The 25,553-nt window shown below is 39.0% G+C and overlaps 2 protein-coding genes across 8 annotated transcripts in view; one reads left to right on the top strand and one right to left on the bottom strand.

Annotated features, from left to right (window-relative positions):
• Positions 1-18,443, bottom strand: part of RPGRIP1L (RPGRIP1 like) — a 97,007-nt gene extending 78,564 nt beyond the window's left edge. For 6 of the 7 annotated variants that reach the window (XM_006043051.4, XM_044931857.2, XM_044931855.2 and 3 more), the window contains exons 1-6: positions 18,311-18,443; positions 14,644-14,735; positions 12,939-13,083; positions 9,510-9,808; positions 7,057-7,159; positions 5,372-5,515 (exon numbers count right to left, since the gene is read on the bottom strand). In XM_006043051.4, the coding sequence (XP_006043113.4) occupies positions 5,372-5,515; positions 7,057-7,159; positions 9,510-9,808; positions 12,939-13,083; positions 14,644-14,728 (776 nt within the window). In that variant the 5' untranslated portion in view covers positions 14,729-14,735; positions 18,311-18,443. Of the gene's footprint in view, positions 1-5,371; positions 5,516-7,056; positions 7,160-9,509; positions 9,809-12,938; positions 13,084-14,643; positions 14,736-17,844; positions 18,246-18,310 lie in introns of those variants that run through there. The other variant, XM_044931853.2, reaches the window with a different exon arrangement.
• A 70-nt stretch (positions 18,444-18,513) lies between these two features.
• Positions 18,514-25,553, top strand: part of FTO (FTO alpha-ketoglutarate dependent dioxygenase) — a 422,524-nt gene continuing 415,484 nt past the window's right edge. Inside the window, exon 1 of the mRNA XM_006043050.4 lies at positions 18,514-18,734. Coding sequence (XP_006043112.3) covers positions 18,690-18,734 — 45 coding nt within the window. The 5' untranslated portion in view covers positions 18,514-18,689. The remainder of the gene's footprint in view (positions 18,735-25,553) is intronic.

Here is a 25,553-nt window from a genome sequence, read left to right on the forward strand (position 1 = left end):
TATATTCAATATATCGAAAAGCCCAATGAGAAATGTAGACTTACTGGCAATTGAGTTTTACAAGTGAACTAAAGGCCTTATATTGTTTTTACTTTTTGATAGAATTATAGCAAATCAGTGCAAAATTATAGGCTATGTCACAATTATCTTGAAATGATTAGCATGATACAGGTTTTGGATGGAAAAAAAAAAAAAAAAAACCCCAACATATTGATTAAATTACTGTATACTGCTTAGTTAAGAGGCAAAAATCTTTCAGAATCACAAGGTCCCTGGGGATAAAAGCAACTGTTGTTTTAAAGGACAGAGAACCACTCACTCATTTCAGCCTCTTCATTTCACAGCTGGGGTAGCTACCTGAGGCTTGGAGAAGTAAAGCATTCTGCCAGTTTCTACATGAGGGAGCCAGGTCTAAGAGATAAATTCTTCCCACTCTTGTGCTTCCTTCCTCTGAGATGTTCCTAAGTTTTAGCTTTCCTTCCACTATCAAGTACACTCTAATACATTAGTTACTGTTAATTTTGATAATTTCTGTGGTTTAAATATAAAGTGCCTGGGAAACATGCCAAGCAGCTATCACAAAATAATCTTAGATAACAGTCATAATAAAAGACATAGTATTTGAGCTTGATAACTTTTCACTAGGCAAATTCTAAGATACTCAAAACACCAGTAGGAACTTGTTGGATATATTTTTTAAAGATGACAGATCACCTCTCTGTATCAGTGATGTCTACATGGTTGTCCCTAGTCCCAGTTTCCCTTTCATCCGCGAGCCAGATGTGCCCTCTAAATTAGGGGGCTGGGCAATTGGACAAATCCAAATGGAGGGGCACTCGGCAAACAACCATCATCAGTGGTCTCAAAGACTAGGGAACCTCTTGAGAATGAGGGAAACCTAAAAAGTCGTGACGATTAATTACAATACATGGTCCTTGGTTGGATACAAGGTTAAAACAAGAAAAACAAAAGAAAAATAGCAATTAAAAACAAAATAAAAAATAAAAATAGCTATCAAGGACATTAATGAGATAATGGGGTGTTCATTGGAAGGACTGATGCTGAAGCTGAAACTTCAGTACTCTGGCCACCTCACGCAAAGAGTTGACTCATTGGAAAAGACCCTGATGCTGGGAGGGATTGGGGGCGGGAGGAGAAGGGGATGACAGAGGATGAGATGGCTGGATGGCATCACCGGCTAGATGGACATGAGTTTGAGTGAACTCCAGGAGTTGGTGATGGACAGGGAGGCCTGGCGTGCTGTGATTCATGGGGTCACGAAGAGTCAGACACGACTGAGCAACTGAACTGAACTGACTGTATCATTCATTGTGAAATGTCCTGAATGTGTGATAGGTGTCCTGTGGTTATGTAGGAAGATGTCCTTGTTCATAGAAGGTGCTTAGCAGTGTAGAAAGGGTGGCATGGTATATGCACCTAACTCTCAGAGAGAGAGAGAAGACACAGGGAAGGAGGGGAGTGGGCCTGTGCCTGAGTGGGCAGAATGCAGGACAGGCTGTGCCATTCACAAACATGCCAAGGGGTGAAAGGCATGTGTGTTCAAGGTACTAATTCTTGCAACTTTGCTGCAGGTTTGCCCTTTTTCAAAATGAAATGCTGGGGAAGACCTCTGAGTGCCAGGAAGTAATCCGCATCTGGGCACAGCTGGAAAGATGGAGCCCCAAAAGCCAAGCTGCATGGCTGCAGAAGGTCTCTGTGTTTTTAAGATCCGAGAGTGTGCCGTCAACCAAAGGGAAGAAAAAGTCAGAGTGTTTGAAATATTTATGGGTTAAATTTCTTCCAGTGGGACATTATGGCACTTACTCGATTTTTAATTAAGAAGGTAAACACCCTAACATTTACTTAAAAAAAAACAAAACAAAAAACCCTTAGTACAAACTACTTACACATTTGGTAAGAGTATAAATATTTTGGGAGTTGAAAAAGTCAGTAAAAGGTAAAATCATCCTGATTTTAATGTTCATGTACATGTGTTCACTGGTTACTGCTTTGCATTTAATTTAAGAAGGCCTTTTTAATAAGCAGAAAATGTGCATTTTTATATTGTTTAAATTTTAATATGGATTTTTGTTCAAAACAACACAGACATTCAGGCTACTTGTAAATGATACAAGATTTTTTGCTAATGAGGCATTATGTAGAACATATGCAAAAATCACAACTCAGTCTTCCAAAATAGACCACAATAACAGGAAAAAACATGATTTTAATAAAAAAGAGCAGTACTGGGCTTTTACTTCAAAGCAATTAAGGGCTTTGGATAACCAAAAGTTTATGTCAAGCTGATGCCAAACCAAACTGGTCTATTAAACACATACTACGAAGAGTTTCTGTAATATTCTATGAAAAGGCTCTTTGCCATAAATATCAGGCACCACACTCTGAAGATTACAACTACTTTAGGTTCATGTTTGAGAACAAGGAGTCCAACATTCAGATCAGACTTCTAGAATTTCAAATCTGAAATAATGTACCCGTGAAAGAGAAGTTTAAATATGTTTTCCATTTTGTGATTTTTCTCTACAGTAAATTATACCAAGTCTTATATTCTCCCCAACATTTTTCAACAGTTTTCCATTAGTCTCAAAAAAAATTGCTGTTACACATAAAATTCTGAGCTATGTGTAAACATATAAGAAAAAAAAAGACTCGAAGACCCTTATTTGAAGTCATTTCTTCAGTTTTCAACAACTGTATCTCAAGAAGCAATATGTTATTCACCTTCTTAGAAGAAGGTACCCTTCCTTCTAAGCAAATAACCAGTAATTTTCAATTTATAAAATCTGTGAGATAGGGTGTAAGTTGCTTGCTTTCTTTGGTCTCTGCAACAAAAGTTTCTCTAACTGTAATACTCACTTTGTCTATCCTTCACATTAAGTGACAAAAAATCGGGGTGAATAATACAATCCCCTAAAGAAAGCCTGAGTTTACTTTGTAAGGAAAACTTTTCTCTGTGTATATGCTGATGTCTCCTGCTGACAACACGTATACTGGAAAATAGGCAGACCTGTCTGTTACTCTAGTTGTGCTGTTATCTAGTCCTAAGATTGAAGAGCTCTTGGATTTCCCTTTCAATTAACACTAAACACTAGTTCTCAGATGATCATATCCCTTTGGAAGGAGGAACGGCCAATATAGGGTCAATCTTATCCTTTGGGAATTTAAGAAATATAAAATAAATTGGGATTTCCCGGTGGCTTAGAGGTAAAGAACCCGCCTGCAATGCAGGAGACATGGGTTCGATCCCTGGTTTGGGAAGATCCCCTGGAGAAGAAAATGGCTATCCACTCCAGTATTCTTGCCTGGAGAACTCCATGGATAGAGGAGCCTGGTGGGCTATAGTCCATGGGGTTGCAAACATGACTTAGCAACTGAGCAGGCATACAACTGAGAAAGTAGTTTGATAACCTTGTATTCAGCTGTTGAGGAATGGCTCCAAGCTTGGGCTTGGACTAATGCACAGTTTTTATATTCAGATAATATTTAAATATGGCTGTTGGCAATTAAGATCACCATATTCAGTGTTGGGGTCTTCAGCACTGTTCTTCACAAGGAACAATTTCTTGGTTTTCCAAGAAGGCTAAGTTTATTCTTAGGGGAAAATGGGTAACTCCCAGGTATTTAAAACCCTGGTTCAAGGCCAGCGTTCAAATTACATTCCCTAATACAAATACAATTCTCAAAAATATTCATTTTTCTTTTGCTCTGCACTTAGAAGGGTATAGAAATGTCAACATATAGAATTTCATTACATAATTTAATTTTACACATAACTTTTTAGGAATAGAAATTAGTAGGGATAATATTAATCTTTTAAATCTCTGAAATAAAAAGTCTGCTTTATTTTTTTTACAAACAAATCTATTATGTATCTTAGCTTTTTCAAATATTACCATGTGAGGTTAGTTTGTGAAAAGAGAATTAAACTCTGATTCTGAAATGAAAAAGTGGAAAATCATGCTTGGTTTTTTGAGAACCAAGTCACATATCACTTGGTAAGGGGAAAACCAAACAGAGAATCTAGGACTGGTTTAAAAAAAACATCAAGAGAGAAATAAAAGAAACAAGATTTAATAGTCATATGCAATGTGTAGACCTCATCTGGATTCTAATTCAAACAAACAGCAAGAAGTCATCTTCAGAGAGGTTGGAATATAAAATGAGTTATTAGATGGTGTCAAGGAATTGCTGCTAATTTTGTTAGGTGTGATAATGGCATGGTGATTACATTTAAAATTCCTTATCACACAGAGCAAATATACTAAAGTATATATAGGCGTGATGACATGATATTTGATAGGGGCTAATTAATTAAAGAACATGAAGGTGAAGGAAAGATGAAACAAGACATGTTGATAACTGTTAAAGTTCAATGATGAGTATATGAGATTTCAATATATTACTCTTTCTGCCTTTGGATATCCTTGTTCCAAACAAAAAAGAAAAGGGCCAAAAGGAAGAAAATAATTCAATAAAGAATACAATAAAAAGGTAAAGTCTTACTGGAAGAACAGCATGGAAGCACAAAAATGAGAGAAGAGGTATTAGAAACCAACAGATGACAAAAGAGGATGGGAAAGAAAACACTACATATTATCCAACATCAAAAATGAAGAGGCAGGACTTCCCTGGTGGTCTCGTGGTTAAGAATCCACCTGCAAGTGCAGGAGACACGGGTTTGATCCCTGGTCTGGGAAGATTCCACAGGCAGCTAAGTCCGTTTGCTGAACCACTGAAGCCTACACACCCTAGAGCCTGTGCTCCACAACAAGAGAAGCTACTGCAGTGAGCAGCCCACACGCCACAGCAACAAACACCCAGTGCGGCCATAAATAAATAAGCCTTGTTAAAAAAAAAATGTAGGGGCAGCAAGGAGACTACTGAAGGGCCCCAATGTCACCATAATGATCAGCATGAGCCAGTGCAAGCTCTGAATGTAAGGAGAGGTAACATCTTTATGGGAAGGAGAAAACGGGTACTGTACTACAGAATTTACTACCTTTTATGGGTGGGAAAGAAATTTGAACAAAGTTGGGCTTATTCACAAGGTATGCCAACAGCTGAGTCCCTGTCACACATGTTTTTCTTGGTAGGTACAATCAAATGGTATCAGCACTTTCTACGGTTTTGGTAAATGAGCAAAGGCGACAAGGTGAGGCAGAGTAGGTCAGGGAAAAACGCCATTAGCCTTGAGCTGTTGATACCAGTAGGTCTGGAGCAGGCTTATATGAAAAATGCAAAGTAAAAACATGATTTTTTAAATAGACTAGACTTATCCTTCTATGGCACATGATAAAGTATTTTAAACTAATTTTGACCTTATCAAAGTGCTATTTCTGTTTTAACATACCTTTGATCTGTAGCCTGATGTTCTCGAAGCTGAAGAAGAGATAACTCAATTTCATTTTCTTTTCTCCTCAACTGAGTTTTCAGGATCTCCGCCAAGCGCTCTAACTCTTCTATCTGGCCTCTCTGTGACTCAATAACATTTTCTCTGAAATAAAGAATCTTTATAAGAATTTGTAGTTTGAGGCAAAATCTGTAGGATTTAAGATCAGTACAAAGAAAGTGCTTCATAGTAAAGGGCAAGCAAAAGTTAACAATTTTAGCTTAACTGCCTCTGAACAGTGAAATAGTAGCAGATTAAATCTAATGATTTGGGAATACATATGGAAGAATTCAAGGGCTTCCCTGGTGGCTCAGCAGTAAAGAATCTGTCTGCCAATGCAAGAGATGAGGGTTCGATCCCTGGGTCAGAAAGATCCCCTGGAGTAGAAAATGGCAACCCACTCCAGTATTCTTGCCTGGGAAATCCCATGGGCAGAGGAAGCTGGTGGGCTACAGTCCAGCGAGTCACAAAGAGTTTGACAGGACTTAGCAACTAAATGACAACAACAAAATGAAAGAATTCAAGGCACTGCTTTATATTAGATAATGTCTCAGGCAATGAGCTAGACTGAAGTTCAATTCAACATAGTATTTATTGGTTTCTTGCTATACACTCTGTGATCTGGTCATCTTCATATAATTTATGCACCTTTGTTCTTTTATATGCACACTTGCCAATACCACCCAAATTAACACTTCATAGAGAGAAGGCAAGAAATTTGCAAAACATAACTTAGTGGTCTTTGGTTTATATTTTCTCTCTACCAGGTCTGGCAGCATCCCAGTATACTGAGCCTCAGCACTGGTTTGAACCCCGGCTTTTCTGCTAACAGGTAACAAGGTTAGGCTAGTCTTTTAGTTTTATTCCCTCACAGGCAATCATTACTGCAATTGGTATTTAAAATATTCAGAAGAAAAAAATTAAGCCCATATTATTCTTAAGCAGCTATCTAAAATATGATATTCTTTGTCTCATGTTTTCTCTCCTCATTTAGAATTGTGACTTTTTGATGATCCAGGTGAAGACCTGTACTGTAGATAAGGTAGACTCTTATCTTTGTTTGTGTGACTTACAGACACTGAGATTGCCATGAGGCTTTCACTAACGGAAAAGTAAGCTAAATGTGGCAGAAGTAACTTTTTTGAAACCATAGTATGATGAAGAATGAAGTACCGTAGAATCACAGGGAAACAAAATCTGACATCCATATGTATTTGATAGCTCCAAACTTTTAAGCCACTCCCTCCAATTCTTTTTTTAAACCACAGAAAGGCTAATTAATTCATGATCTAAAAAAAAAAAAAAATGAAAGAAAACTACCTGTAATTCTTCTGAGAATGAAAATGTTGCCCGTAAAGCTTATACTATTCTAAATGACTGGGCTTTATGCCATTCCTTTGAGGGGGAAATTATAATAAAGAGAACTATTCTCTCTCTATACGCTTCCAATGATGCAGTTGGTTAAGATATTCATTTTCCTCATTGTACGGCAAGCATGCTATGTAATACCTGTTCTTGACTCAGATCTAGCTGGAGGAAATTTTTTTTACATAAACCAATTTTGTTTAAAATAAAGGAGAGGGAGGGCTCAAAAGAGACATGATCAATATAAAGGGGTCTAAAGTGATCACAAAAAGCATACATACAAATTTCTTATTTCTCCTCTGGCTTCTTTGAGTAAACTGTTGCTATATTTTGTAGGCATGGTTTGCACAGTTTCTGCTACATCTGTATCTTGGAATTTAATACCTAAAAATAAATTAATAGGATCATACAAGTGAAGTTAGAAAAGAAGGACCCTTGATTTGCTATCATAAGGAAATCTGTAATATCAGCAAGTCTCTTCCGTACTGAGAGATGCGGGCTCTACAGTACAGAGAATTAGACATACATTGCCAAAGGAACTGTTAGATCTCAGCCACCAGCTGGCATGAAATAAAGCACAGCACCAAGTACTGCTCATTTAACAAATTCTACTATGTAAACCAAATTACCCAGAAATATTTATTCAACTTAGATTTAGAACTTCGGAAGTAAATTTTGAAAGAACCAAAGTTTTAAATTTAGGTCTTTACAATATAAACTGAGGTATGAAGGAAAAAGTTTTCAAAACCATGATTTATTTTTTTTTTTAGTATTTTTGATAAAGGTTTTTTGATTTTTAAATTACTCATTCACACCATTTGACTTCACGTTCTGAACCTTATCCTTATTTGTGTGACTCATAGATACTGTGAACATAAGTAAAAATGTTTCCTCTATTTTGATTTATTTTACCTTAATAAGAAAATCCATATTTCAACAAAGGTAAGTTGAGATCATTAATAAGATTCCAAATAAAACATTTTGTTGCTGCACTTAAATACAATTTTGCTTATAAAAATAATTATATGTAATTTTTATAAACCTAATCCCATTGTTAAAAATAATGAGACATTCTTTTAATTATAAAAGTTACTTCACACTTATACAATAATTAAATGATTAGCTTTTGGTAAATAAACTAAGTGAATACAAAGAAAATTTAGTCTATATGAGTAACATTTTCAAGTCTCTTCTGTTCTGTGGCTCTTCTATAAGGAGAAACTTCTATCAAACAATTTAGACAGAAATTCATAGCACTAATACCTTGTCATACTAAACTAATATTTGGGCATTGTCTTTATTTAGCATAAATAGACTATAGGGATCATCTTTCCCAAGTCACAGGTGACAAAACTAAGGTTCAGACAGGATAAATGACTATTTAAAGGTAAAATAAATCATGGTATACCTACCATCTCCTGAACTTTCTTCTAATCTGGTGTTATCACTCCATTTTACAGATGGGGAAAATGAGGCTCTGGGAAGTCAAGTGCTCTCAAGATGTAAAAAGTTAATTAGCAGCCAAATGTATTTTTGATTTATAATTCATTATGATTACTTTGATTATATTCAAAGCCTATTGCCAATCTCACATAGCTCAGAGTAGCCAAGCCCTTTCATCCTGCAGCTGCCTCCTGCCTGCATGGAGGCCTTATTGACTTCAAAGGAACCCTGTCTAGGGAACAGATAGTGTTAACATTTTGGCTTGCAGAAAAAAAATAGGACAAATTTTTCTCTTTTTCTGTTCAGATGGTGTTTTTTATTCCCTCAATGAACTGAAATGAAAGTTTTACATGATTTTTTATCTCCCTAAAAATGCTTGGTCTTTATGTGAAGCATATTCCAAACGAAGATGAATTAGAACTAAAATTCTATTTCCTTCCATGGTGGTTGTAATGAAAAAAAAATTTAAATCGTTATTGATTTTTTGCTTCATTAAAAATAAAGTCTGTGGGTGGAGAGAGCAAGTTTTATTAGAAATATGTAGTTTCTGTGTATAGTACTGAGTCTTCTATATGCAAATAAATTGCTTTGTAAGCTGGGTAGGTTTTAGGTGATTCATTTTCAACATAAGGAAAGTGATTGACCAGTGATGATTTCTTGGAGCGGGAAAGAGACTTTTATGGTCACTTGTTTACATCCTTTTATTCTATATGTAAAGAAAACTCAAGTTCAGAATCACTAGAAAACTTGTCCAAGGTCACCGAGAACCCAACTTTTTAAACCCCTAGTTATGTGCACATTTCATGGTCAAGCTGTCTCCCATGATGAGAAAGATTTAAACAATTCTATAAAATTTATGGAAGGCCTATGGACAAAGAACTTAAGTGTGATCATTCAGAACAACAGTGTGACCATATAAGCAAGCTAGTGGTTTCTCCATTTGCCTGAGTCAATGCGATTTTCATCACTGCCTATAAAAACCAACTAAAACTAAACTAAACCTGTATTTTATGTAATTTCATATATGCTTCTTTTACCTGTTAGGATGAATACTTATGTCCAATGTTTTACTAGACAAATTTGAGCATGATCTAGTGATTCTTATATAAAATGACCTTCATGTTAATGTGATTTTATCAAAGTGTCAAAAAAACGATTTTTTCTTTTGAAAGATGCTTAAAAACATGAATAATGTAGAAATAAAACTCTGTGTGTGTGTGTGTATGTATGTATGTGAGTGTAAAACAACCTATTAATTTAAATTTAGGATTTAATGTAAGCTTTAGTTTACCTTTCCTGGGGCATTCCTGTAAGCCTGCGTTTTCATTCCCTCTTCTACGCCCGGTGTTAACACGAGATTGCACATAACTGTACGGAGTGTGCCTGTGACCCTGGATCTGAAGTTGCTGCTTGGTTGAAATTAGTCTGCTTTTGAGGACTTCATTTTGTCTTTCAAGCTCATGAACTTTCTCTTGTAGCCGCTCAATCATTTCTTCCATTTCCACATCTCTTCCCAACCGCTTGGGGCCGCCACCAACCTGTTCATATCTTTTCTTGTCATTAACTAGCCGTATTAACTTGGTGGCCATTCTAGGGAAATAATAAAAAGATGAAAAGGAATGTGAGAAGTCAGCATAAAATGCATTCTGTTGAAAGGAACATAATCACTGTGAAGACTTCAGTGCAGAACCTGAATAATAAATTTCAGGTTTTGATGTAACTATTACTGCCTGTGAAGAATCCTTTGATGATAATTGAAACCACTGGGCAACAATCTGCTTTATAGCACTGACAAATAACAGTTTCCTAAGGCTTATCATTTAAGGTTAGTAAAGAGAGGACACATATTTACTCCATATGTTCCTCAAATGCAATTTTTAACGCATGACCTTATGTAGGAATGCTGTATGTACTTAAATGTAGCTACAGATTGTGGATGTGGTGGGTTATATCTGCAAGCCACAGTAAGTTAAAACTTTTCAAAAGTTTATTAAGACTATGCAGCATTTAGGTGATATATTGTTTTCAGTTTCTCTGGGATTAAGATATATTACAAATATAAAAATGTTAGAATGCATAGATACATATTAAAAGCCCAATGAAAAATTAAAAAGAAACCCAAATGCACCATTAAATGTTGCTTAGTGCTCCAGCAACATGCCTGTTTAATGGTAGAAAATAATTAGACACAAAAAAAGTATTATTTCAATGTTGCTTTTAAATTTAGACATACACTGTGCTTTTGACATCTCAGGAGTTTATACCTCGGATTCTTTTAAGTTTTGATAAAAACTGGTTAGACAGAACAAAAGACAGAAAGGGCACATGGGGGTGATGTAATATACACGTACAGAAAACATGCTTGACAGTGAATGGAAAAATCTTGGCAGTACAAGAAAGAAAAGGTGGCTTTGATGAGAGACACAAGTTCAAGACTTTACAAAATTGGTCGCACATCTTCAATAGCTGATTCTAGTTTATAGTGAATCTATTTTTATAAAGACCCAGACAGGAGATTGAAAATAAAAACACACTTCATTTTTCTTTAAACGGAGTTTTGCTTTATTTTAGCCTGGTTATGGACAGAAGCTTTTACTTAAGAGAACAAAAGTGAAATAAAAAAAAACCCTTAATAGCTTTGGGATGTCATAGTACAACCTTTTGTTGCCCTGAGCGGAGTGCTCTGTAAAAGCGGTAGTAATACATGTCTATCTACACTTCTGGCTCCTCGGCCTACAGCATGTGGCATGGGGGGGAGAGCTATGCATAACATAATCAGTTAAGATTGTTTTCTCTTTCCCTTGAGGCACATCCATTAAACATGCTTTATAAGGGATATAGGATAATAAAAACCAAGATCCAAGAGTACCACAAACACCCTAGTAAAATAATCAATGGATTAGTTCCTTTTCCACCTAATCCTGAGAAGGATATATCATTGGGAAGTTTGGGCAGGTATTGCAACCCAACAGAGCCATGCATGCTACCCAGCCCTCTCGGACCCTCAGCCCCACCAAATGCAGCTGCCATAGAGAGATGGTGGCCACTAAAATGAGACACCAATCTAAATACCTGAATCTTCTGTTACACAGAGACTTTCACACAGAGATAGAGATTACATTCAAAAGAAAGACATAGTTTTAATGTGAAAAAGCAGTCAACATCTAGAGAAAAGTAAACAACTCCAGTTTTTAAGGGAAGAGGAGTATACCCATAGAGAGGCTTACAATTCCTCCAAAGATATTGAAGGAAGCTTTGCCAAGAAAGATAAGAGTGCCTCTCTTTGTCCGGTGATAGCAACAATATTCATTTGATTATTTTCTATTAATGAAATAAGTGACCAGGTAAAGTCTGAGTACTTCTTTAGAAAGGTAGTTTATCAAATCTACATTTATTCTAAAGTAAGTGAATCTAATTATATCTTACAGATAAAGTTCTATCCATGTATCTACGTAGTGTCAGTGGTGTGAAATCGAGAAGGAAATTAGAGCTTTGGGTTATAGTGGTCAATGGATCACTATTCTCAGGGCTGAGTAAAATAAAATCCCTGGGGGTTAAATGGCTTGAACATGCCACAGGAGAGTGGCAGAGAGATAAAAGAAGAGATGCATACAACTTGACTCCTAGCACAGTGCTTTTTCCATTAAACTATGTAGCTCATTATTAAGTTGTTTTCTACTTTCTAGCTAGGACAAATTACTATTGAGGTCAAGGTTGTGAATTTAATTCTTTTACTGACCAATTAGGTTTACAAAGAAAAAAACTGTTAAGCAGTCACAGACTAAATGCCTCATTTAGACAGGGTGATGGCTGTTACTGATCAGGAAAACAGTCAGGCAAGTGAGTCACATGTCTTGCAAAAAGACATCATCATGACTCAAAAACCAACTCAAAGTAAAAGCTCTGCACAAAGCAGGTCAGTGGGTCATTAAAACAAAGTCCACAGAGCAGAAACTGAGTAGAAGTCATTCCGTTAGAGACTAAGTTCCAAGCAGAAAAAAATAATCTCTATCTTCCTTCTTCGATCACTGTCTCACCTTTGCACTGTATCTAGAACATGAATACAGATCTGTCCATGCTCACACATGAGAATGAACTTTAAGTCACACATTCAGAAAACAGTCGAGTGTTCCTGAACAAGAAAGAATGAAAGATATCTATTCTTAAGAAATAATTCCTGCAGAAATTGTGCACACAAAAGTGAGTTACTTCAGAAACAGTAGACTCTTTGAAATAAATATAGATTCTAGATTAATCCAAGCGAAGTAAAATATGTTCCAGATACCGATGTTTTTACTTAGTAAACCCCAAATCTTAAAGTTAGAACATGCATTCTAACAAGTTAGAATAGCTAATTACTTTTTTAAACTTTCATTTCAAATCAGGACCTCTAGAGAACAGATGTTTTGGCCATTTGCTTATTAAACTATAAATATTAAAACAAAAGTTACTTAGAGATATGATACACTCATGGCACTCATAGCTATTAGCTCTTTCTTTCAAATGGCAATTTCAGACATAATAAAAACTCCTAATCTTTTTGTTTTATTATACTAGTTTGTAAGATTTTCCATTTTTAAAATTGTATTTATTTACAACCTGCCTTGCTCCAAAAAAAGATTCAAGGTGGGGTTTTCAATTAAGTTTATAGAAAAGCATATCCTCCAAACTTTAGAGAGTCAGGAAAAAAAAAAAAAAGCTAAAAGCTTTTTATCATAACCTTTTAATTTTATCCTCTTGCTTGCGGGCATGCTGTTTAAGTAAAATGTTCTCATCATGCAAACGCAAAAATCTGTCTTCCAGTTCCTCACGACTGATACGTGACACTGCCTGGTGAGACTTCATTGTCCGTGTTGTTGAAGTTTCTGCAAAAATGCCAAGGTAATTAATAGTAGGATTACTTCAAAGAGCCTCTAAAAACAATAACTGTTGATAGTAACATAATCTCTGATGCTTTAGAAAATGTTATAGCATTGTTCATGTCACTGATTGGACCTAAGAACAAAAATCTTTGCTATTAATACTTTATATGCTATATTAAGGATTTGAGTAACAATAGTTTCCATTCAAAAATGTATTCCAATAACCATCTTTAAGAACATAAGATGGAACTCTGATTCAATAAAGACTTTTCAATTTGTATGCTGAATGTTGAAAAAAACTAAACTAAAAGGGTATCTGGAAGTATTTTTTTTTTTTTGCAAAGGTAAGAGTTATAACAAAAACAATATGATTATGATATTTTTCTGAGCTATGGGTGTTGGCTTATAGAAAATAAACTATAAAATCTGCAAGACCAAACAAACAAAAACCTTTGCATATCATTTATAAGCTATCACATATTTTTAAAGAACTTTTACACCTTGTAGCAGGTGTGTATGATATTTCTTTTACATATGCTTAAATTTGATATTTTCCTGTGAACCTGGTCAATTTTCAACAGTCCTCCACAAGAAACAAAGAACAAATGGACAAAGATTAAAGCCCTATAAAGAGGTTACTGAGGGCAAGGATTGAACTTAGGGTATCAAATACTAAAAAATAGCCTTGCACATTTAAAATTTCTTTGTATTTGAATCCCCGATATTCCATTAAAGATCTAAAGCAATGCTGATACAGTCTATTTACTCTTAACAATAAAAGCTGTACAGTCAAATTTATTTTTTTCAATGAATAATGTTTTGACCACCTTTCTTTAGTACTTCAAGGTGGCTACCTGTAACACTTTGATTAACAAGACTGTAGAGAAGACTTAGTGGAATATATTTTACATCATCGGCTTCTCGGTGACAAATGCTGTGGCATGACAGCATGGCTGACATTCTGTACACACAAACAGGAACACAGCCCTACGCTCTACATTGTTCCTTAAAGCAGTACTTTTCTTTTTCAATTTGAAAGTGCTTTTTAGCTCCACAGCAACCACTAAAGTGATAAAAGGACAAAGAAAACCTTTAATGTGTATTAATTTGATAAAACAAAGTCAATATCGCTTCGATAAACAAACCATTTTGAGATACTCTACTTGAAAGGCAAAATTTTTTAAATATGGCATTTCCTCCCATATAAAACTTAAGCATAAAGAAACATTTTAATGGTGAATGTGATTTAAACCAGGCAATTCAGTTTGGAGGCTTGGTACTCTCTGTGTAGTTCCACTGATGTGTGGAATTTTAAGAAGATGATTTATAACAATTCTTTATCAGAACAGAGGGGGATTTTACATTTTCTATGAGCTGTTGATAATTGATGCATGCAGTAAAATACCATATGTTGTTCTAAATTCTCCATCTTCTTGTTTAGTCCAATCAAGAGCTATATAGTTCCTTTCAATGGCTTTGTTTGTATGAATATCAGAAATACTTTAAAAGTAAAGAAGTTACTGATCAAAGTTCATAACTGTAATATATAACAGCTGGCCATACCTTGCAACCCTCCCATGCCAAAGAGATTTAGACCTATATCTTTCACAGGCAGGTCTCCTGCAGTCTCATCAGTTGGGCCAGACATTGCCTATCTGTGGAGAAGAGACAATTCAAATAAAATCTTTCCAAGTTGCAACATTAACTATGCAATGGAATGAACCAAATAAAATGAATAAGGCACTAGAACTTTAATGGACATCTTATTGACCACATGTGCTGCTTGAAGAAGATGAAAGCTTCTATTTTAAAAGTAATACTACATTCAATCATGGAGCCAGTGTTCCTTTCAACAGTATATTTCCTATAGTTTGCTGAGGAAATGAGGTAAGATTATCATTCTTCCTTCTCTCTTCTTCTTCTTCCTCTGTTTGGAAAAAAAAAAAAAACAAACACCTTCCCCAAATTTAAGAAAGACCTCCTTTCCATCCTCCATCCCTTTCTCTACTCCCCAAAAGAAAGCAGGTATCAAAATACTTCAGTCAGGAACTTGATTCAAATGGTTGTTCTATTACTTACTGGCTGGTCAAGTCACTAATCATGTGGAGAAAGCAATTTAATCTTAAAAGTGGAGAAAACAACACTTGTTCTCACAGAGTTATTTTAAAGGTACATGAGATAGTAAATTAAAGGCATTTAACACATTTGCCTGGGATGTTAATGTCACTTGAATACTAATCTTCAGCTTGATGCACAAGAGAGTTGGTAGTTTCCTGCGAAAGAGGTTTCATAAATTCACCAGCTGGATTTGTTTTTGTTGTGTCTTTTGTTGCCATGAAGCCTAGGTCCCAGGGCTTCCTACCTCCATGTACATGCTGTCCAGCTAATTCTGGCATTTTTACAGTTTCTGTTCTTTACAGAGATGCACCATAGTAACTTAGTTTCATATGTGGATGTGGGTGGTTCATGCAATGTTTAGTAATGCAAAGAACCAGTGAAGATGGCCTAAGGCAGAGGTTCCTAATCTCTAGCACACTGGTCCTAGAATACAGTCTGAGAGAATAAACCGATTTGTCTCATTCACCTCTGTATTCGCAAACACTGGGACAGAGCTGGGACAGAGCTAGGCACATAGCTGGCATTCATTAAATAGTTGGCAAGTGAATGAATGGAGTCCTTGGGGCTTCAGGGTCTGGAGCCAGAGGTGGTTTCCAAAATCTTGTACACATTATGTGTATACACATTATCTTTTAGAGACAGGGTTAATAGCTTTTATTATAACTCATCAACGTTTCAGACCACTGAGTTTTTACTGTGACGTAAACAACTAACAGACATATGCCTGGGATATCATCTACTTCTTTTGGAAACACTCCTACAGGAGAGGACAATTTAGGAACCAAATTATCAAGAAGTTTAAACACAGGACAACTGTGAAAATGATAACTTTTCCACAGTAGAATTATGGTGGCTTTTATAACAACAACAATAATGAAGGTGATGGTGTTAACATTAATTGAATGCTTAGTAAGATGTGCCAGGCACTCTTGAGGTTGTTACTAAAGTGTGTCCTACTTTACAAATGAAGAAACCAAGACGATAGCTTAGGGAACTTGCCCAAGGTCACACATCTATGAAGTATCTGTTTGGCACTATTTTTGATGGTCAAAACTGGGAAGCAGGCAGGTGGTGTTACTGGCATCTAGAGGTCAGAGATGATGCTAAATATCAGAGGTCTCCAATCTTTTTTGGCACCAGGGATCAGTTTCATGGAAAACAATTTTTCCACAGACCAGGGTGGGAAGGATAGTTTCAGGATGATTCAAATGTGTTACATTTACTCTTTATATTTCTATTATTATTGGATCAGATCCACCTCAGATCATCAGGCACTGGATCCTACTATAGTGTACAGGAACCACAAAAAAGAATTATCTGGTCCCAAATGTTAATAACGCCAAGGTTGAGAAATAATGCATGATGCTGCAATGCCTCCCCAACAGTTTCATACAATAATTCCTGGTTCACTATGTGCCACTCACTGTTCTCTGCTGCTGCTGCTGCTAAGTCGCTTCAGTCGTGTCTGACTCTGTGCGACCCCAGAGACGGCAACCCGCCAGGCTCCCCCGGCCCTGGGATTCTCCAGGCAAGAACACTGGAGTGGGTTGCCATTTCCTTCTCCAATTATGAAAGTGAAAAGGGAAAGTGAAGTTGCTGAGTCGTGTCGGACTCTTTGCGACCCCATGGACTGCAGCCTACCAGGCTCCTCCGTCCATGGGATTTTCTAGGCAAGAATACTGGAGTGGGGTGCCATTGCCTTCTCCGCACTGTTCTCTAGATTCCTCAAATCCATGGTACCCTTACCTTGCTCAAGGTCTTTGCACTAGCTGGCTCCTCATTCTTTGGGGCTCAGCTCAATCATTTTTTTCCAAGAAGCCTTCCCTTAGCATCCAATGCTACCATACTCTTCCTCTCAACTTCAGCACTGTTTATTTCTTTTATAGCCATTATCCCCATTTGAGACTATCATGTGTGCAAAGCAAGTCGCTTCAGTCATGTCCAACTCTGTGCAACCCTATGGACTGCAGCCTGCCAGGCTCCTCTGTCCATGGGATTCTCCAGGCAAGAATACTGGAGTGGGTTGCTGTGCCCTCCTCCAGGGGATCTTCTGGGCCCAGGGATCGAACCTGCATCTCTTATACCTACTTGCATTGGCAGGTGGGTTCTTTACCACTAGCGCCACCTGGGAAGCCCGAGATGATCATATTTACTGCTATTTACTATCTTCATTGGTCTTCCCTGGTGGCTCAGACTGTAGAGTCTGCTTGCAATGCGGGAGACCCGGGTTTGATCCCTGGGTCGGGAAGATCCCCTGGAGAAAGAAATAGCAACCCACTCCGGTTTTCTTGCCTGGAAAATTCCATGGATGGAGGAGCCAGGCGGGCTACAGTCCATGGGGTCGCAAAGAGTCGGACACGACAGAGCGACTAGCACTTGCACGTACTTGCACTATCTTCATTACTACTTCTTCTACACTAATAAAGTAGAAGCATCCTGAGACCCGCATCGGTCCTGTTCCTAGCTGGTAGAGAATAGTGCCTCAGGGCACAGGGTGGACGCCAGTATTCATGTTTATGGAATGAATAAATGAATACTTGGTACTGAGGCTAAAGAGGAAACAAAGTCTCTACCGTCACGGAGTTCATAGTCTATGGGGTACTCACGATAAACAAATAATTGTAAATAATTAAGCAAATAAGTTACTTGGGAGGCTTAGGAGTTTCTCAATCAACTCCTTGTTGTTGTTGTTCAGTCGCCAAGTCGTGTCGGACTCTTCGCGATCCCATGGACTGCAGCTCTCCATGCTACTCTGTCCTCCACTATTTCCCCGGGTTTGCTCAAATTCGTATCTACTGAGGCAATGAGCGAACTACTTGCAGGTGACCTTTTGCCTGAAGAAGGACCTGGATAAGCACTGTACTTAGCCTCACCCCTCAACAACTAAGGTTCAGGGCTGGGATAGAAAATTTCAAACAGATGCTGGGAGTCGGGATAATGGGCGGGCTGTGATTCAGGCCTGAGTAGGTGAGGTGTCTCGTGCTGGGCTGCTCTTCACGTGAGCAGAACGCCAAGGCCTTCTCCAGGAGGTAGAGCAGACCCCACGACCCCGGCCCGTGCTAGAGGTAGAGGGTCGGCTACCTGCACCCCTCTACTCCCCGTGTGTACTCACCGCCACTCTCCCAGCCGCTAGCTACCGTTGCTATAGCGCCGACGGCTTGTGAGGCAGCCGGCCGAGAGGAGCACGGGAAAAACATGGCAGGCACCGTTGCCTTCTGGGAATTGTAGTTCTTTTCGGGCCCTCGCCAGCCCGCTTGCTGAGCAGCCGACTACGCTTGCCCAGCTGTCGGACCTGGGAAATTCTCTAGCTTCCAACCCCGAGGCACATTCCGGCCTTACCGCGGTGCACCCTGGGAGTGGTAGTTCTCTCCTTTCCGAGGGAGAATGGCGCCAGGCGGGAGCAGGACGCCAAGAGAACTACATGGAGGAGGCGGGGTCCAGGGCAAGGAATCTACGCGGTTAGTAGTGGCGAAGGCGGCTATAACGGCAGCATGAAGCGGACCCCGACGGCCGAGGAACGAGAGCGCGAAGCTAAGGTATTTCGGGCTCACCCGAGTCTGGGATCTTTCGTGCACTTGTAGCTGGGGTCTGGGAACCGGAAGGGCTTGGTTGGATGGCAAGCGGACCCATGGTCTTAAGCGAAGGGGTTACAGGGCCTTGTCAGCAAGGGAGCCAGAGACTTTGGGGGCTTTGAATACGTGCTGCTCGGGATGCAGGCCTAGTCCTAGTGGATCGACTCACACGAGAATTAAGACACCCATTTCCTTGTCCTGCTTCTGCACTTCATTACTTGGTTAAGTTTGTAGCTACCCTTGTGCCTCAGTTTACCGGACTCTTAGACGCTTGTGATCATATCAGTTGTGCTTTCCTCTTCGGTAATGATTTCTGTGGATTGAGATCGGGTGAGGTGAGAAAATCTGTGCGATCAGATGTATGTATTTGAAACAGTTGTCTGTGTTCTGTGTCTTCCGCACAGCGAATGTGGAGTTTTAACTACAATACCGTTTTCTACTTTGGGGGATTCACGGTGTAGCAGTTGTTGTTCCAAGGGATGACAATGATAATTGTTACGGAATTTTCTTTTTTTAGCATTTATTACGCATCAGACTCTGCGGTTCCATAATATTTATATTATTTCATATTCTTATCACAGCAGATCGCAAGATAGCTATTATACAGATGGAATATCAAGAGTCCTGTTTTACAAACGAAGACTTGAGGCTCAGAAGAATTGAGTGTTTCTCTCATTCCCCAAATCAAGTCCTATCAATTTGTCTAGAAATATTGGTAATCTCTTCACTTTTTTCCATCTTCACCACCTTGGACCGGGCTACCATTACCTCCTCAATGGACTGTTCCAGTGATCTCCTTATTGGTCTATATTCACTTCTGCATCCAATCACTCCTTGGTCCCCTTTTGTACCCCCTTCCACAAAAGACACTTCTTCACACTGTAGTGTGTGAGCTTTTCAAAATGCAAATGCAATCATGGCCCTTTCCTTCTTACCTCCTCTGTCAACCAACTGTTTAAAAATCTTTCATGGGATTCCTTGGTGGTCCAGTGGGGCTCCTGAAATGACTTGAGTTTGATCCCCAGTGGGGAAACTAAGATCCTGCAAGCTGGGTGGTGTGCCCCAAAAAAAACCCCAAAAAAACAAAAACCTTTCATGGCTTTCTGTTGCTCTTATGATAAAAAGGAAACTTCACATGACCTACAGTGTTTTGCACAGTGTAAACTCTACTTGCATCATCCACAGCCTCAGTGGATGTGACCCCTCTCTGCTCCCTGCCCATCAACCACATTGGCCTTCTTAGAAGTCCCTATTTCCCCTGCTTTATATGGTTACAGGTTTTTTTTTTGGTTGTTGTTGTTGTTCAGTCACTAAATCATGCCTGACTCTGTGATCCTGTGGACTGTAGCACTCCAGACTTCCCTGTCCTTCACCATCTCCCGGAGTTTGCTCAAATTCATGTCCATTGAATCAATGATGCTATCCAGCCATCTTGTCCTCTGTCTTCCGTCCCTTCTCCTCCTGCCTTCAGCCTTTCCCACCATCAGGGTCTTTTCCAGTGAGTTGGCTGTTTGCATCAGGTGTCCAAAGTATTGGAGGTTAAGGTTCAGTATTAGTCCTTCCCATGAATATTCAGGGCCTTTATACATGCTGTTTGTTGGTCACTCTGTATTAGGCAATTATTGGAAGTCAGAGCCATTGGTAAGTGAACCAGATGCTGTTTATGCTGTCAGAATTTGGAGTCCTCAAGTGAACTCACTTTACTTTGTCTTAGGGCAGTACCTCTATGGATTGAAGATATAAAATATACTGTATTATAACCTGAGTTAGGACTTCCCTGGTGGCTCAGAGGGTAAAGCATCTGCCTACAATGCGGGAGACCCAGGTTGAGTCCCTGGGTTGGGAAGATCCTCTGGAGAAGGAAATGGCAACCCTCTCCAGAACTCTTGCCTGGAAAATCCCACAGACAGAGGAGCGTGATAGGCTACAGTCCATGGGGTCGCAAAGAGCTGGACATGACTGAGTGACTTCCATATATATATATATATACACTATAACCTGAGTTAGGGCTTTGCTGGTGGCTCAGTGGTAAAGAATCTGCCTGCAATGCAGGAGATGTGGGTTTGATTCCTGGGTTGGGACAATCCCTTGGAGAAGGAAAGGGCAACCCACTCCAGTGTTCTTGCCTGGGAAGTCCCATGGACATAGGAGCCTGGTGGGTTGCAGTCCATGGGGTCACAAAGAGTCAGACAGGACTGGGTGACTAAACCACCACCACCACTGTGACCTGAGTTATAGCAGTTTCTTTAGAGTCCTGAAGTTTTCATGCTTGAACCTGTATGTGATAAGGCAGTATATAAAGATGAGTTGTTGTTCAGTCGCTAAGTTGTGTTTGACTCCTTGTGACCCCATGGACTGTAGCCTGCCAGGCTCCTCTGTCCATGAAATTTCCCAGGTAAGAATACTGGAATGGGCTGTCATTTCCTTCTCCAGGGGATCTTCCCGACCCAAGGATGGAACCAGCGTCTCCTGCATTGGCTGGCAGATTCTTTACCACTGAGCCACCAGGGAAGCCTGTAAAGATAAGTGCAAAGGAGAAAGATCCTTCTGCATTCATCTACAATAGTTCAAAGAAACAAATGTCAAACAATGGTATTGGGCATGATGTCTTTCTTACCTTTTGGGTTTACACTGAAAGTACTCATTTCTTTTGTAAAGACTTATTTAGCACCTATTATTTGCCTGACAGGCTTCCTGGGTAGCTCAGCTGGTAAGGAATCCCCTTGGAATGCAGGAGACCCTGGTTGGATTCTTGGGTTGGGAAGTTTCCCTGGAGAAGGGATAGTCTACCTCCCCCAGTATTCTTGGGCTTCCCTGGTGACTAAAGAATCCACCTGCAATGCAGGAGACCTGGGTTTGATCCCTGGGTTGGGAAGATCCCCTGGAGGAGGGCACGGCAACCCATTCCCGTATTCTTGCCTGGAGAATCCTCATGGACAAAGGAACCTGGCGGCTATAGTCCATAGTGTCCCAAAGAGTTGGACATGAGTGAGTGACTAAGCACAGCACAACACATTTGCCAGACCCTGGGATTCTGATTTTGGCTAAGATAGAATCCTTGTTCAAAGGAGCTTTTACTCTTTTAAAACTCTAACAGTTGCCTCTAAGATAGCTTAGTGTTGTTGACATCTGATGGATGTTGAAACCAAGGCTTGTAGAAGTTCAAACTTGCCCAAGGTCACCTGGTTGCTCTGTGAAACTAGGGCCCAGAGCAAGGTCTTCTCATTCCAAAGCTTTTTTCCATTTTCTGCTCGTAAAACATGTTGAAATGATAGAGCAAGTTGTCTGCCTGTTTACTTTAAAAAATTTCTTTGATCTTTATTTAGAAGTTATTTGAGAAATATTACTGGTTAGAGCAAAGTATAGGAAAGCAAGTTTTAAATCTTAAATAGAAAATGTTCATTTAATCATAAATTATTTTCTCTTTTTCTAATCCACTTTATTGAGGTGTACTTTCCATACCATTAATAGCACCCATTTATAGTGCACAATTTGGTGAGTTTTGACAGATGTTTACACCTGTGAAACCACCACCACAGTTGATACAGAGAACATTTCGATCCCTTCCAATAATTTCCTCTTGCTGATTTGCAGTCAATCTCTTCCCCCACCTTGGCTTCCAAGCAACCACTAGTAAGTTTTCTATCACTGTAGATGAAGTCTGTGTTTTCTAGAATTTCATATAGATGGACATATACTCTGTGTATTATTGAGTCCGTCTGCTTTTAATCAGCATGGTTTTTGAGATTTATTCATGTCGTTGCCTGTATCTCTAGTCTACAGTCACTAAGTCGTGTCCAACTCTTTGTGACCCTGCAGTCCATGGGACTCTGTCCATGGGATTCTCCAGGCAAGAATGCTGGAGTGAGTTGCCATTTCCTTCTCTAGAGGATCTTCCTGACCCAGGGATTGAACCTGTGTCTCTTGCTTGGCAGGCGGGTTCTTTACCCCCGAGCCACCAGGGAAGGCCTGGATCAATAGCTTGTTCCATTTTATTGCTGACTGGGTACAGTGTGGCTCTGGCGCATTTGTTTATTCATTTGTGTGTTGCTGAACATTTGGATTGTTTCTGAGACTATTATGAAGGAAGTGGCTCCGGCCATTCATGTGTAAGTCTGCGTTTTCATTTCTTTTGGATGAACACCAGGAGTCCACTTGGTGAGCCCTATGGTAGTTCTGTGTTTAATCTTATAAAAAACAGTTCAACAATTTTCCAAAGTGATTCTCCTGTTTGTATTAGTTTCTCAGGACTGCTGGCACAAGTTACCACAATGTCCGTTTTTTTAAAAAAATGGTTCCTTTTTTTTTTTTACATGGACCACTTTTAAAGTCTTTATTGTATTTGCTACAATACTGCTTCTATTTTATGTTTCTTGGTTTTTTTCTTTTTTTGCCACAGGGCATAGGGGATTTTAGCTCCCCAACCAGGGATCGAACCCACACCTTCTACATTGGAAGGCAAAGTCTTAACCACTAGAACTTCAGGGAAATTCCAGCCTTGCTGTCTTAACACAACAAAAATGTATTCTCTCCTTGTTCTAGAGATATGTCTGAAATCAAGGGGTCCATAGTACCCCTGATGGCTCTGCTCTAGGGGAGAAGCCCTCCTTGAGTCTTCCAGCTTCTGGTGACTCTGGGCATTCCTTGGCTTGGGCTGTGTAACTCCAGTCTCTGCCCGAGTCTTCCCCGTGACTGCCTTCTTTGTGTTTTTCTGTCTCATTTCTCTGCGTCTTTTCTCTTGTAAGGACACCAGTCATTGCAGTGAGGGCCTCCCCTAAATCCAGGATGATCTTAATTTCATGATCCTCAAGGTCCTTAACTTAATTCCATATGCAAAGACCCTTTTTCCAAATAAGATCACATTTAAAGGCACCAGTGGTTAAGACTTGGACATATCTTTTTGGGCGTGCTATTCAAACCTGCTGCACCATTTGACATTTCCATCAGCTGCGTATGAGAGCTGTGGTTACTCCCTGTCTTCACCAATACTTAGTATTGTCTCTTGTTTAAATTTTAGGCCTTCTAGTGGGTGTGTGGTGGTATCTCATTGTGGTTTTAATTTGCATTTTAGTGATGACTAAAGAGAATTAATATCTCTTTGAAAAGCTTTTTCCATCTTGTAACATGTATGAGTACTTTGTTCCTCTTTGTTACTGAATAATGTAGTACTCCAGTGTCTTAAAGTATTACACTTGGTTTAATCCCTTCCCCTGTTGGTGGATATTTTGGTTGTTTCCACTATTTGGCTATTACAAATAATGCTGCTATGAACATCTGTGTTCTACTTTTTATATATACCTATGTTTTCATTTCTCTTAGATAGAGATCTAGGAGTGGAATTGCTAGGCATACGGTAAATCTGTGTTTAACATTTTAAGAAACTGGCTGTACTGTTTGTTATGGTCTGAATGCTTATGTTCCTCCCAGAGTCTCTTATTGAAATTCTAATCCCCAAGGTGATGGTATTAGGAGGTAGGGCCTTTCAGAGATGATTAGGTGGTTAGGAATGGAATTAGTGTCCCCTTCTACAAGAGGCCTGAGAGAGCTCCCTTGCCCCGTCTGCCATGTGAGGATACATGGTTAAGTTGGGTGTCTGAAACTGGAAGAGGGCCTTTACCAGAACCAGACCATGCTGGCTCCCAGATTTTGGACTTCCAGCCTTCAGACCTTGAACAATAAATTTCTGCTGTAGATAAGCCACCCAGTCTATGGTATTTTGTTACAGCAGCCTAAATGGACTAAGACATGGTGCTTTCTAATGTGGATACATCATTTAATATTTCCTGTTTGAGGGTTACAGTTCTTAACATCCTCGTCAACACTCGTCACTGTCTTTATGAAAGCGGGTGTGAAGTGGTATCTCAGAGCACTCTTACATTTCCTTTTTCTGATGTCCAGTGATGTGAAACTGCTCCTTGCGTAGGTTGACCAGGTACAAATCTTCTTTGGTGAAGTGGCTGTTCAGATCTTTTGCTCTTTGTTTTTTTTTTGGTTGGTTTGTGTTCTTACTATTAAGTGTTACGAGTTATTTGTATTTTCTAGATATCAGTCCTTTGTTAGAGATATGTATTGTGAGTACTGTCTCTCTTCTTTAGTTTACGTAATGGTCTTTTGAAGAGCAAAATTGTTTAATTTTGATAAAGATCCAATTTATCGATATTTCTTTTTATGATTCTTGCTTTTTGTGTCATATCTATGAAGTCTTTGCCTATCTTAAGGTCACAAAGATTTCTTGTTTGCTTCTTTAACTTTTTACCCCCATCATGGGTAATTGCTTTTGGTTTTCCTTTTCTCTCTGAAATAGATTACGTTTTCTTCTTGTGATTGCTTATGTCATAGACTTTTGTATAGTTCACATGTCTGGAGGGTGAATAAAAAGGTTGGAGTAAAATAGCTTTTTATGATGGCATCTGTTTAATTTGTGTTAACAGCAGAAGAGGGTGCCAAAGTATATTCATGAATATTTAAAATCAGTTGTTAAAATAAGGCATGCAGCAGGGTAGTTCAGCTTAGTATTTGAAAAGCTGAGTTAGAATCGTGCTCAGTCGCTCAGTTGTGTCCCACTCTTTGCGATGTCATGGACTGTAGCCCGCTTCTGTGTTCATGGGATTTTTCAGGCAAGAAAACTAGAATAGGTTGCCCTTTCATGATTAGGTTTGGCCACAGTGCCAGGGACCCAGTAAGTATGGCTTTGATTGAGGGTTGCCCCAAGAACCTTTTGCTGATATAAGGCTGCCCCCGTATTTTTGTGTTGTTGCTGTTTTTTTTTTTCCCCAGATGATA

The sequence above is a fragment of the Bubalus bubalis genome, chromosome 18 (genome assembly GCF_019923935.1).
Source record: "Bubalus bubalis isolate 160015118507 breed Murrah chromosome 18, NDDB_SH_1, whole genome shotgun sequence".
Taxonomy (NCBI): Eukaryota; Metazoa; Chordata; class Mammalia; order Artiodactyla; family Bovidae; genus Bubalus; species Bubalus bubalis.